The 14,480-nt window shown below is 39.1% G+C and overlaps 1 protein-coding gene across 1 annotated transcript in view; it reads right to left on the reverse strand.

Moving 5' to 3' along the window:
* Nucleotides 1-13,660, reverse strand: part of tdrd9 (tudor domain containing 9) — a 17,476-nt gene extending 3,816 nt beyond the window's left edge. The window contains exons 1-27 of the mRNA XM_083539868.1: nt 13,561-13,660; nt 13,334-13,479; nt 12,105-12,181; nt 11,883-11,959; nt 11,559-11,780; nt 11,154-11,276; nt 10,998-11,078; nt 10,721-10,885; nt 10,433-10,536; nt 10,192-10,311; nt 9,855-9,939; nt 9,698-9,755; nt 9,476-9,580; nt 9,276-9,373; nt 9,060-9,191; nt 8,568-8,749; nt 8,388-8,451; nt 8,009-8,053; nt 7,159-7,212; nt 5,463-5,579; nt 5,143-5,250; nt 4,964-5,064; nt 4,704-4,877; nt 4,450-4,561; nt 2,898-3,116; nt 2,720-2,809; nt 2,326-2,583 (exon numbers count right to left, since the gene is read on the reverse strand). Coding sequence (XP_083395994.1) covers nt 2,326-2,583; nt 2,720-2,809; nt 2,898-3,116; nt 4,450-4,561; nt 4,704-4,877; nt 4,964-5,064; nt 5,143-5,250; nt 5,463-5,579; nt 7,159-7,212; nt 8,009-8,053; nt 8,388-8,451; nt 8,568-8,749; nt 9,060-9,191; nt 9,276-9,373; nt 9,476-9,580; nt 9,698-9,755; nt 9,855-9,939; nt 10,192-10,311; nt 10,433-10,536; nt 10,721-10,885; nt 10,998-11,078; nt 11,154-11,276; nt 11,559-11,780; nt 11,883-11,959; nt 12,105-12,181; nt 13,334-13,467 — 3,105 coding nt within the window. The 5' untranslated portion in view covers nt 13,468-13,479; nt 13,561-13,660. The remainder of the gene's footprint in view (nt 1-2,325; nt 2,584-2,719; nt 2,810-2,897; nt 3,117-4,449; nt 4,562-4,703; nt 4,878-4,963; nt 5,065-5,142; nt 5,251-5,462; nt 5,580-7,158; nt 7,213-8,008; nt 8,054-8,387; nt 8,452-8,567; nt 8,750-9,059; nt 9,192-9,275; nt 9,374-9,475; nt 9,581-9,697; nt 9,756-9,854; nt 9,940-10,191; nt 10,312-10,432; nt 10,537-10,720; nt 10,886-10,997; nt 11,079-11,153; nt 11,277-11,558; nt 11,781-11,882; nt 11,960-12,104; nt 12,182-13,333; nt 13,480-13,560) is intronic.
* Nucleotides 13,661-14,480: the final 820 nt, after the last annotated feature.

Genomic DNA, 14,480 nt, shown 5'->3' on the forward strand with positions numbered 1-14,480 from the left:
CTCATCTTAGTCAGTTTTTTTAACCAATCAGATTTCATATTCGCCTCACAGGGCCAGTTAACTGGCCCAGAAAAGCGTCAGCATTTTTTCTTCCTCTGATTGGTTGGTCAGAAGGAAACTTTTACAGACAAGTTCAACTGGCAAAACACATCTGTAGCGTGCTGCACACATTAATACATCCGAGTAAAGACTTTTTATGCCTATGGAGGAAGAGAAAGTGATTTGGTCTCGGACATACTTAAAAATCTATTTTCAAGAAAAGCTAGACATCGTGAGAAGAGGTCGGCCAACCCTGAAGCTAGCTAGTCTCAGCCTGGGAAATGGATTGTTCTCCACTTCTAGATCAGTGAATACAAGCAGTACCACTCGCTTACAGCTTACCCACTGAAGGCCCAGGTACCAAATGCACGGCCCCCCACTGGGTTATGGTATAGGCAGGCATATATTATGTACAATGATCGCAGGTGCATTTTATTGATGGCATTTTTAATGTACATAGATACTGTGACGAGATCCTGAGGCTCGCTCGCGACATAGTAAAGGATTTAAAAAAAAAACGGTGTGAACAAACACTAAATCTAAAAGCAGCAAATAACAGCAGCAGTAAACAATCACATTTTTTCCCCACTGTTGGGGTTTTTAGCGAATGATTATGCATTTGTATTGTTTTTTATTAAGCCTGTTAAGCTTAGTGCGTTTCTCTGTTTCATTCTGTTTTTACAGCATTTGTCTACTAAAACTTCTGTTTTCAAAAGTGATTTACTGCAGCTTTACTATACTTTTAATTTGCTTGTTTTTAATGTTTGTACCGTAATTTCCGGACTATTAAGCGCACCCATATATGAGCCACACCCACTGAATTTAACAAATATTTTTATTTTTAACATAAATAAGCTGCACCTGTCTAAAAGCCTGTCTACTCTGAAACTAATTAACTTTACACAGGCTTTAACGAAAGACACTAAATGCAATATGTTGCGCTTCTATTAGGAGCATAGCGGTATTTTGGGAATAGCCTGCCACTGCATTCTTCCGCTATTACTGCGTGTTCAAGACTGAGGATAATGTCCTTATTATTTTCTGATGCTCATTTCTAAGTTTCTTTGACTAACCCATTACGCTGTTGCAAAGAAAAATAAAAAAAAAGCACGAGTTTTGGAAACCTGTCTGTACTTATATGATTTCTGTTGCAACTGGAGTTAGCGAGCTCTCCCTTCACCCAGACTCAACGCGTTACAACGGCTTGTATCTAAACAGTAGCCGGCCAAGTAAGTCATTGTTCACAGTCTTCCTCCTTCCTTTCACAACTACAGTGGTACCTTGACCTACGAGTGCATTAATGTACGAGTTTTCCGAGATATGAGCGGTCACTCGGTCGATTTTTTTGCTTTGTTACGCGAGCAAAAAATTGAGGTACGAGCTCGAGACATCGCTGCTAGATGGTGAAGCGAAGCCAGAAAGCGAAGATTGCTTATCTTAATTTTCGTCACAAAGAAGAAAAAGTAAAAATGTTAAAGTTTAGGGATACGTAGTGTACAGGAGTGATAGTAAAAAACGAGTTTTCCCTCCGCCTCTGCCCCCCCTCCACACACACACACACACACACCCCTGAATGTCTATTTTATTAAACCAAAATTGTTAAAAAAATGTTGCATTATATTTCATATACATTTTTGAAGCATGGTTGCCAACTTGCCATCTGCAAAATACAATACAAATGTTGATTTACAGAAAACACTAATTTTCATACTCAAATGCTGGGGTTTTTGTTTTTTGTTTTCTTTTTCAAACAAACAACCAACCCAGCATGAGGGAATTTGTTCAAGGAGAAATACTGCATACACTCAACAAGCAGCCACTATGAGCTTTATAATGACGAAATTAAAGATAGTTAAACTCAATATATGGCTATTGCATTTTTTAAGTAAACTTTTATACATAAAAACCCTGAAATAGTGTTTTATATAGTTAAGCAAAACATTAAAAAACAAACGTTATAAGTCAGATTACTCAATTATCAAAATAATCGTTAGCTGCAGCCCTAATTAATATATTTATATTCATTTAGCACATTTTCATAAGTGAATAAATACATTTTAAAAACTAACGATTGAATAATTGATTATCAGCAGGCACGATCCAACTTAGCTATCCAGGTATCTGTAAAATCTATCGGCTGACCTCTACTAGTGACATTAATAACTTTCATCTGCATGTACAGATATAATTTTTTTAATGTAAAAATCACGCTTTAGCTCCAACAGGAATTGCAAAATCCACATTTTAACTTCGAATTCTGTGATAGGTTGCCTTTTCTGTGGTTACCTTGCTTTCAAGGCACTCCGGAGCGGGTCGAGCGTAGCCTTCTTGCACGAGCAAGTCTGCAATGTTGACGTCCCCTGTTTCCAATGAGACATGGAGATGGACGTGCATAACCCCGTACACGATGGAGTAGAGTGTGACAATGAGCGAGCGGCCTTTCACAAGTGTGGTGAAACGGTTCCGAGCTCGACTGCTCCAATGGTCGCCCAGAATCACCGACTCTGCTGATGGAGCCAAACACGCCACTCTGAACTCACGTGCCTGAAAAACAAAAACACACGCATACACGCACATCCCACCTTAAGTTTACCACTTCTGGTATGTATTATTTTAGCTTGATTGCATGTTTAATTAAGTGTTTATATAAAAGTCTAATTGATTACCATGGAGACAATACCTGAAAGGGCAGAGCTTTTAGATCATCAGGAAGCTCCCTCAGAGAGCTGCACGGCACCTTGTAAGTGTTTCCAAAGTCCACAAAGAACACCTGCACATAAACACACAAACTAAACATACACACACTGCAGACCACTCTTACATGGTGACACTTTAGCAAGTCTGTGTGTGTTAGTTACCTCTGCATTACTCCCCTTGACGTGAAGTATATTGGCTCTGTAGTATTTACCAGATTCAGTGGGCGTGTCAGAAAAAGGGGCAAGACACAGAAGGTTTGGATAAAGTGAAAAAGGCAGTGGTCGGAGCTCCCGTGCATTAATGTTCGCCGTCAGCAAACTCTGTTTCTCCAGACTTTGCTCATCTGCTTGGAAACCCCAGAAATGGCCAACTTCAATGACCTACATCCACACAAACACAGAGAAAGTTCAATTAAACAAGCACAGGTTACAATAAATCTAGTGCAGCTTCTAGACCATTTTTTTTTCCTTTCAGGAGACCCCATTCTTCCATTGAACATTTTTAACAACCCCCATAACCCCCCCATTCAAACGCACTAGCAGACATGTTTCATTTAATGTGACAGTCAGTTGTATACATTTTATAATAAATGCAAAAAATGCAGAATGTTAACAATTAGGTGCAACTTACTCATACTATTGTATTTTTTGTTTCACATTCTAACAACTAAAAACATAACTCAGTGAAAACAACAATAACCATTGCAAAATACCTATTTGCATATTTGTTTCATGCTCCATAATTGTTAAAGTCTATTAAATGTAAAGTCGGGGCCTGCATACTGTATGTACGGCTAGAGATTGGATACACATTACACATTTAATGCTCATCTTGTCCATTGCTTCAATGAAACCAAATTCAAGATAACTGTCCAAATAAGTCCTTTTTTTCATTCATGTTTACTTCTCCCTGGCGTTTTGCCATATTTTCTCTTTGCTGCGTCTTTTTATTATTTTTTTACAGCTATGTCTGTACGTTCACAAAGGAATTTCTCTCTCTTCATACATGAATGATCTTTAAAGTTGAATTATTTATCGTGCTGTTTATGAATAAAAAAGTGATTTAATAAAAAAATTAATTATAATAATAATCAAGTGTGCCCTTGGTGACCCCTCGAAAATCTCTAGCGAACCCTAGTGGCGGTCATGACCTTGAGGTTGGGAACCAGTGTTCTAGACCAGTGGTCCCCAACCTTTTTTTGCGCCACATACTGTATTAATGTCGGACAATATTTTCACAGACCGGCCTTTAAGGTGTAGCGGGCAAATACAACAAAATATAATAAAACCGGCATAAAAAACTTTTTTCAAAATATAATAATAAATGTAAATCCACTGTGTTGTTTTTTGTTCATTTTGCTAGCTTGGGGGTTTCAAATTAGCGGTAATGTTTTACGAGTTAGTAACCGGAGCAGCCACTTTAAGAAAGGTAGCGGATGTGGGTAAGACATGTGACCGAGGCATCTTCACATGCATCAAGAGTGAGTCATAGACAGATGTGGCGGAGAGAATCCGGTTCTCTTCCAAAAAAAAACCATCGTTCAGAATCAGATAATAAATAAAATGGAAATAATGTAAAGTTATGTATTCTTAAATTTAAATTCTGTTAGCATACCCACATTCAGACACCAGAAATGCTACTATTAAATAAACAAATAAATAAAATAAAGTACATTTTTAAATAGTTTTAAAATGAAAAACGGAGACTGGACACCTCTGTGATATTGACGATGAAGACCTTGTTAGACGGAAGTTTTTCCGGCTCAATGGAGCTGCTCAGAGCTCCGACTGGGCTCACAGACTGATTCTGAAAATCCACATTCACTCTGAGATAGAAAGAGACAAAAAAGTTCGAAACAGAAGACACAAATGAGAAATACAGACAGTGACAGACATAAAAAGACATTAGTACAGTCGGAGATGGTCATCTGATATTGCTGCTTCTTTGCTAAGTGTGTGTGTTTGTACCGTGTGTGTCTGAGTTGCGAGATACTCTGCCCCCCTGCCTGAGTCTCCACCTCTTCAGCAGGATGAATGTAGAGATGTAGAGGAAGTCTTTGCTGAGCAAGGAGCAGAGACAGAGAGACCTCTGGAAGAACGCCAGAACATCGTAATGACGAGCGGTAGAACTCAACATAGGCCCTGATCCGACACATACACAAATTACATATACCCATATCAATGTTCATCGCACACACATGCACGCACACACAGACAAAATGATGTACCGGGAGCAGTCAAAGTTGATGGTTTTGACCTGACCGCATTGTCTGAAGAGAGACTGGAGCTGTTTATAGTAGAGGAACGCATACGGAGGGATATTACGCACCTGAGAAAAATATAAAATCATTAGTAATTTTTTTATATCATTATCATTATCCCAGATGAATGAAAGCTGCCTGAATACCACTATGGTGGTCCTGGGGTCATTTCCATGGAGGTCCTTGGAGGCAAGCTCCTCGTCAATTGTTCCCTGGAGGAAGTAATTTGGATAAAATGCTCCTGCGATGGCCACCTAAAACACAGACTGAAATTACTCCTAAATAATTATTTCCTCTCAACTTTGTCGTCATGGTGATGGGAGTGATAATTTTTAACTCTACAAATTATATTATTGCTTTAATTTTGATAGCTTGTGCGAAAAAATTTAAATAAAAAAAAAAAAAAAACATTTATTGTCTTGGCCTTTTTTATTGCCATGTATGCATGTGTGTGGTTGTTAGTTACCTGTAGTATGAATTTCTGTGTGTGTAAGCTGGTGTAGTCTGTGGGAGAAGACTTTTCATTGATGTGCATGTTGAACTGAGATGCTCGTTTCTTCAGATCCTCAAACAACTCAGCCACCTGTAACACACACACACACACACACCCCCCCACACCAGAAACGATAGTAATCTGCATCAAGTGTTTGTAAAAAGGTATATGAGTGTTTATATGTATCTACAGTGTAGATGAAAGTATTCACAGCGTTTCACTTTTTCCATGTTTTATGTTACAGCCTTTTTTCAAAATTTATTAAATTCCTTTTTTTCCTAAAAATTCTACAAACAATACCCCCTAATGACAACATGAAAGAAGTTTTTTTTTTTTTTTCATATATATAAATTAGCAAAGATTTCAAACAGAAAATAAATGAAAATAAATCACATGTACATAAGTATTCACAGCCTTTGCTTAATATTTGTTGAAGCACCTTTGGCACAATTACTGCCTCAAGTCTTTTTGAGTATGATGCTGCAAACATGGCACATTTGTTTTTGGGCAGTTTCTCCCATTCTTCTTTGTAGAACCTTTCAAGCTCTATCAGGTTAAATGGGGAGTGTTGGTGCACAGCCATTTTTAGATTTCTCCAGAGATGTTCAAATCGGGTTTAAGTCTGGGTTCCGGCTTGGCCACTCAAGGACATTCAGAGTCGTCTTATAGTCACTCCTTTGTTATCTTGGCTGTGTGCTTCGGGCTGTTGTCCTTTTGGAAACCGAACCATCGCCCCAGTCTGAGGTCCAGAGTGTTCTGTAGCAGGTTTTTGCCAAAGAGGTCTCTGTACATTGCTGCATTCATCTTTCCCTAGATCCTGACTAGTCTCCCAGTTACTCCTGCTGAAAAACATAAATAATATTGGCCAAGTGATGAGCGGTGCCTGGTTTCCTCCAGACATGATGCTTGGCATTCAGGCCAAAGAGTTCAAGCTTTGTTTCTCAGCATCTGAGAGTCTTTTAGGTGCCTTCCGGCAAACTCCAGGTGGGCTGTCATGTGCCTTTTACAGAGGAGTGGCTTCCGTCTGTCCATTTAACAATACAGGCCTGATTGTGGAGTGCTGCAGAGATGGTTGTTTTTCTGGGCGGTTCTTCTCTCTCCACAGAGAAACACTGAAGCTCTTTTAGAGTGACCATGGGGTTCTTGGTCACCTCCTTGAGTAATGCCCTTCTCCCTGATCGCCCAGTTAGGCTGAAGTTAGGTGAAGGCCATTGTGATCACTGGGACCTCCAAATCTGCAGAAATTATTCTGTACCCTTCCACAGATCCTGATTACACTGTTCACTGTGGGACCTCATATAGACAGGTGTGTGCCTTTCCAAATCATGTCCAATCAACTGAATTCACGACAGGTGGACTCTATTCAATTTTGCAGAAACATCTCAAGGATGATCAGTGGAAACAGGATGTACCTGTGCTCAATTTTGAGTGTCATGGCGTAGGCTGTAAATACTTGTGCACATGTGATTTTCTTCTTTTGTTATTTTTTAAAACATCTGCAAAGATTTCATACAAACTTCTTATTCACATTGTCATTATGGGGGTATTGCTTGTAGAAGTTTGAGGAAAGTAATAAATACATTCCATTTTGGAATAAGGCTGTAACATAAAATGTGGAAAAAGTGAAGCGTTGTGAATATTTGCATTGTATGCGTGAGAGACTGGTAACCTCTCGTATCCGTTTAATCTGAATGCAGTTCTCTTTGCCCCAATCCAGCTCATCCTAAAAATACACACGCGTGCGTGCACACACACACACACACACACACACACACACACACACACACACACACACACACACCAAAACAAAACCTTATATAAACTCCAAATTAACTGCTTTATATATACACAGTATCTGTGATTTAACATTAGAATTCAGTAAAAAAGCTTCCTCTGATGTGTGTTTCCCCACTTTCTATATTCGATCAACACTTCCTGTTTTTAATCAGCATGCCTGCTCAATTTCTATTCAGTTTTACTATAAATTGTGTACACCAATCAGGCAAAAGATTATGACATTATAATTCGGTAAAGTAAATAACAACAATTATCTCCTTGTCCTTATGTATTTTGTCCTTAAATTTGACGTGTTAGAAGCAGAAAAAAGGGCAAGTATAAAAATTTGATCAGAAGGCCAAATTGTGATGGCTAGATGACTGGATCAGAGCATCTCCAAAACTGCAGTTCTTGAGAGATGTTCCCATTCTGCAGTGGACAATATCTTTCAAGTGGTCCAAGGAAGGATTATTGGTGAACCAGCGACAGGGTCATGGGTGGCTGCGGCTCACTGATGCATGTGGGGAGTGAAGACTGGTCAATGTGATCCGATCCAACAGACGAGCTCCTGTAGCTCAAAATGCTGAATAAGTTAAAGCTGTTAATGCTCAGCAATCAGAACTGTTTTGGCAGCAAAAAGGGAACCAACAAAATATTAAGAAGGTGGTCATAATGTTATGCCTGATCAGTGTATTTCCATACATCTTGCACCCTAGATATTTGTACAGAGCACACAAACCCACTTTTGGTCGTCGAAGTTCTCCTTTGGCTCTGGTTGTGTTCCAGGCCTAAAACACACAAGTACACACACACACACACACACACACACACACACACACACACACACACACACACACACACACAGAGCAGATGAAATCTAAAAGTGCATAGGATACGTACATGGATACAGTGAAATACTGGCAAAAAGCATGACAGCAAAGCCCAAAATGGCTGCTGGGATAAAGCTGAAATTCTAGATGTGTATTGGGACTTGGGCAAAGCCAAAAATGTGATTTGGGATGAGGCTGAATTTCTAAATCTTTTTTCATGCATATTTGGGACTCGGGCTCTGTGCACACAAATCAAAAGTTAATAAATACACTCAATATAAAGAATTCGTACCTTAAAAGCATAAACAAAGGCAATGGGGTCGCTGGGTACTCCTTGTGCAAATGACAGCTTACTCCTGAGAGATCGCACACATACACAACGCAACAAGCAGGATTAGATACAAAACACCACTGCAATGGGGGGTGGGGTGGGGGTATTTATACAAGAATTAAAAAAAAAGGGTAAACTCGCCGGTAACCAGGAAGCTTCTGCAGAGATGGCATTGCAAAAAAACTCTTCAACGACAGAGAGGCAGCTGAGAGGACACAGAGAAAGTCATGATCCACAGGGAGGTGAGCAAGAACCCGACCCAGAAAAGTTAAATTACCATCAAACCGCTTCATAGTGCTGCTACACACTGAGAGCGCACCCAGCTACTTACACACAAACACACATTTCAGGGTCGGGTATAGAATCATTTGTGAGGACACATTCAAAAAAACATAGCAACATTAAATTAGATATTGTGCCATAACATCCATTTTATATTACATTTCCTGTTTAAGTGATCAGCTAATTAGCACAAGAAAACAACTCAATACACCTTAATAAACCATAAAGAAGACAAAGAAAAGCCAATTTCATGCTCTAGATGTTAATACCCAGTTCATGAAACACTCTAAATGTTATAGTTTTTTGAGACAGACTGGTTAAGGTGTATGAAGGTGACTATTGACCCCTGACCTCTTTAAGTTGTAGGATGGTCCTCTCAATGTCATCCAGTTTTGGAGGTGTGAGAGCTGTAGAGAGCATAGAGCACGGATCGCCCATGTCCAACAACTTCACCTTTAACACTGTACTGGATAAAGGGGCGCGCTGTACACACACCCACACACACAGTGTCAGTGCAATACTGAAAATAATCAACTCACTCATACAGGTAGTAATACAAATACTCACCAGCATCTCAGGAATGGTGTGTTCCGGAATGCTGCTCTTCCAGAAAGTTCTAGTGACCAAGCGATAGCAAAAACCTTTAGACACGCGACCCGCTCGACCTGAGTGAGGTGAGAGAGATGTACGCGAGTCATCCTGATGATGATGATAATCCTGATAAATGTTAACGCATGAGATACAATGTAATTATGATTTTTTTTCACCTCTCCGCTGGTTACAGTTGATCTTGGATGCCCAGGTGAGATGGAGAGACTGGTAGTTCGTTTCTTTGTCACATATCCGTTGACGTACCAAGCAGAAGTCAATCACTGTCCCACACACAAACACTTCAATTTGTAGGCATGTCCTAATTCGCATTTAATTTAATTTCTGTTCACCTTCTCAGTCATAAAATATATACTACATACACACACGGAGACACACACCATATTTGACATCAGGCACTGTAACTGAACTTTCTGCAATGTTGGTGGACAGGATAATCTGAAAAACATTATACACACACACAAACAGGGCAGTTTAATTAAGCAACTACTAAACAAAAATGAAGAGAGAGAAAGAGCAAGCACATGTGCATGTTACCTTCCTATATCCAGGTGCAGGTACCAAAAAGACCCCGTTCTGCTCCTCTAGGGTCACACTGGAGTGGAGAGGGTAAACCTGCAACCTGATAGGCACACAGTCAGACTTAATTCAAAAATGGAAAATAATCAAATGCGAGAATGGTAATAATGTAGACTTTAACAATCATTCTAGTGGAAAATCTGGTGTAAAAATAGTAATAGTAAGAAGGTAACAAGTAAAAAAAAAAAAAAAAAAAAATTTCTAAATGAGTTGTGTGTGGACAAAAAAGTCTCTGGATGCCTAAATTACTATAAAATGTAAGGGATCAAAGATGGACTACATTTGACCTGCTGACCTTTTGCGGACAAGTTTAGCAAGAGCATCCTGCATGTACTGAATCTCAGCAAGTCCAGGCAGAAACACCAAAACGCTGCCTCTTTCTGGGAGACCCGCACAGTCATCCAGCTCCAAATGACTGTCCAACACACACATGCAGATTTCAGCTTCTCAGTTGGGGCACCTGCCAAACACTAACTGTAAAAGTTATGAAAAGGGAATTATGATGAACTGAGTTGTAGGTCTATATGAAATCTGACCATTGTTCTTTAGTCTCCATCTCATCAAAATTTTGGATGAGGCTCACTGCAACATTATACATCTCCATTGTAATGTAGGGCTCATCAGGGAGGGAAATGTCCAACTGAAACACACACAAACGCCATGAAGCACTACAGCAACAATCTGAGTCATTATGTCACCACTGTGCACAGATACTAGAGGTGTGATGATGTAGGAAGGGTTAATGTGTTCTGACATTACACCATACAGAGCACTGAACTATCCAAGGCACTCGCCTACACCACCTGCTCACTTGCACCACTCACTCTGAAGGGCAGGATGGCTTTGAGGTCATCCAGGTAAAACTCATCAACTGTATACGGCGCTCCCTTCACCTCAAACACGTACGCTGGGTTTATCTGGTTCCTGATCGGAGTACCAAAGTATTCTGCAAACTCTGCACAATTAATTGTAGCTGACATCAGGATCACCTGTAGGAAAGAGAGAGAGAGCGCGCGAGAGAAAGAGAGACAGAGAGAGAGAGACAGATGGTCACCTGCAGGTTGGACACAGTCAAGGTGTAGAAGTGTGTGCGTGTTGTACCTTAACGAATCGTGAGTTGGAATGCAGCAGTTTTCTGACCACAAGCAGAAGAAAGTCCAGCTCATTTGTCCGTTCATGGACCTGAAGCACATACAACACACCATCATAACTACTGTGTGTGTGTTTGTGTGTGTGGGCTGTAGATGTGTGTGATACCTCATCTATAAAAATGTGTGTGAACTCGATGAGGCTCTTGGCTGACACCAGTTTCTGCAGCAGCACTCCAGTAGTCATGTAGATCAGCCGAGTGTGTTCTGTAGCCATTTTCTCCAACCCCACCTACACACACATGCAAGAAAAATAAGGTATGATGAAAAGAAAAGAGGGAAGAAGAAAAGTAAAAGTGTGACATGATATATATATATATAACATCAGCTTACTTGTAAACTCAGCTTTTCTTTCTTTTATATAGTTTTTAAACATTTCCTTACTTTTTCCTCTCTCTCTCTCTCTCTCTCTCTCTCTCTCTCTCTCTCTCTCTCTCTCTCTCTCTCTCACATGCACTCACTCACCTCATCTCGTACTACCTCCTCTAATACCTTTTCTTGCACCTATGCGTACCTGATACCCCACTAGGCTGCCAAGCATACACTTGCGCTGTTGGGCGACCCAGCGTGCAATGCTGCTGGCTCCAATCTTGCGTGGCTGTGTGACCACTATGTTGCAGGTGGCGCCCTTCTCCATGTAGTAATCCAGAAGGAACTGAGGCAGTTGGGTAGTCTTGCCACTGCCCGTTGCTCCTTGTATAATCACCACAGAGTTACTCTTGATCAGAGAGATCAGCTACACACACACACACACACACACACACTTTAATTAGTCAGTGCCTAAGATTGCGTGTGTGTGTGTGTGTGTGTGTGTGTTCACATATATCAATACACACACCTCCAGCCTGTTCCTGGTGATAGGGAGTGTTGGATACTCATGGGCTGTGAGAGGAGGAGAAGGACTAACCCCCGTGTCTAATATTGACCACAAAACCACATGTCACATTAAGTACACAGCACAAACCATTGTCTTGCACATGATCACAAACGATATATTATGAGACAGCATGATTCTCTGTTACACAACAATTACCAATTTGTGTATAAAACCACGTCTCACCAATGAGAACACCAGGATTTCTCTTTCTCCTGACTCCTCCGACTGATCCATCCTTCTCAGGGTTTCCAGGGCCAGAACTAAACAAAGACACAGTTTTAAATTTTTGTTCTAAATTTGTCTCATTTTCATTTCCTACATTTAAAAACCATGTATTAATGTTCTTTTAATAGATTAAATGTAATAAATAAAAAAAGTGTTACAATTAAATGATGCAATACCTGGCCTATTAATATAAGACATTTTTAATTCAAATGTATTTATTTATCAATATTAAAGAATTTATTTAAGGATTAAAGCTGCTGTTTCACACCTAAAACAAAATTTTTTTCTAATTAAAAGTTTAAATGTAGATAACAGAAGTAGAGGTCAACTGATAGTGGATTTTACTGATAACTAGGTTGGATCGTACTTGCCGATAACAGATTAATCAATTTTTTTAAATGGATACTAGATCAAAAAACAAAACACAACACAACACTCCAAGTAAAATAAACTTAAACTTTAATACAAAAATAAAAAGTACTGACCATGAAAACGTGCTAAATAAAATAAATAGGAATATATTAATCGATAATAAGTAGTTAATAATTAAAATAATAGTGTGAACATCACGTGTAAAAAAAAAACAAAAAAAAAACCCAGCACGAAGCATCACTGATTCACCTCTAGAGGCCGCTCTCCTAGTAACAGCGGACCTTCTCACCCGCTCCAGCAACGGACGCAAGACGGAAAAAACTAAAATGGTATGGATTTTTGCCGATAGTTCCAGCAATCAAATGACAAGAGCCGATAAACAGATTAATCTGTTGACTTCTAAAAACACGGTTTACTAGCTGATTCGGCAAATGAGAAACAGCGAGAACGCACAAATCACTCACTGCGCATGCGCCAAGCCGGATGATTAGGCCATTAAGGAAGCCAATTAAAGATATCTTAAATTAGCCTGGGACGATAAGTGACATTCCGCCACGCCCTAAAATCCTAAAATAATAATAATAAATTCTGTTGTATTCTCAGTCAGGGCAGTTACTCAACAATGGGTCATTAGTTAAAAACAAAAAACAAAAAAAAACATCGAGCTCATGTTCAGGTGGCTAATTACACTGCGGATGCGTAGACTGACCTGAAGCCTGAAAACGATAGCACCGCTAGCACGTTTTGTATAATATGAAGTGTTCACGCAGCCACACCCAGAAAAGTGAATACAAAGTTATAAAGTGGTATGTCACCTCGTCTCCTTTTGCTGCTCCTCGTGTTTTTTTGAATTCTCTTTTTCCTTTTCCTCAGTGATTCGAACATTAGCAAACTGAGTCCCGAGAGTGAACCACTGCGCGATCTGTTCCGCCGTTACCGCCTGCTTCATACCTGAACACACCTTTCAGACAAAAGTGTTCGTTCACACCGTCAACACACACACACACACCATAGTCAGTTCTACAGAGCAAAATAAACTTACTTTATTTAAGTTATATCCGACAGTGAACACAAACTTCAGCTTTTTTCTTTCTTTCTCTCTCTCTCTCTCTCCCCTAACCTCACTGTTCCCGCGCCGCGGTGACGTCACTAACGTAATGGACGCGTTGACGTTTCGCAGCGCTACGTGAGTAAATATAATCACAAACATTTTAATACATTAAATACATTATTTTCATTAATTTTTTGTTTTTAAATACTTTGGAGCCGGGCAAATACATAAATGTTTAAAAACAAATCCTCTCTAAGGCAGTGCTCCTTTATTACTTTAAAAAGTTAAATATAAATTCTAAAAAATATATATTTATTTTAATCATACATTATATTAACATTTAAGTAATGATATAGATGAAATTTTCTTAAAACAGGTAATAGTTTTATCTGATTTGTTTTAACCGAACATATTTTAGATATATACCATTCCTTATAAACATGAACATTTATTTTAAAAGTATTATTATAGTATGAATTTCTTTTTAAATATATATTTCCTTTATTTCTTGTCTCATAATTTACTTAATAATGACCCATAAACAAATTTACTTTTAAATGACTACATGCATTTGGTCAAATATTTACCATGCTGGGGTTTTTTTTTTGTCATTGAATGATTATGTCCAAAATCAGTGGGCAACTAAAGAATATACAGAAACATCCATCTAAAAAACATAAGACAACCTATAATAAATAATCTAAACTCAATCAATAAATCTAATCAGACATGAAAGCTTAAAAGTATACATTTAATGAGGCATTTATTTACTGGTTTTCAAGTCAAGAAGCATTAATCATAATTTCTACCATATTTAGTTGACGCAGTACACAGTGAAATGAGACAACGTTCCTCCAGAACCCTAGTGCTACATAAAACAGAAAGGTTTATTGAAAGTTTACTGCTCCAAC

This window comes from Silurus aristotelis, assembly GCF_946808225.1.
Source record: "Silurus aristotelis genome assembly, chromosome: 4".
Taxonomy (NCBI): domain Eukaryota; kingdom Metazoa; phylum Chordata; class Actinopteri; order Siluriformes; family Siluridae; genus Silurus; species Silurus aristotelis.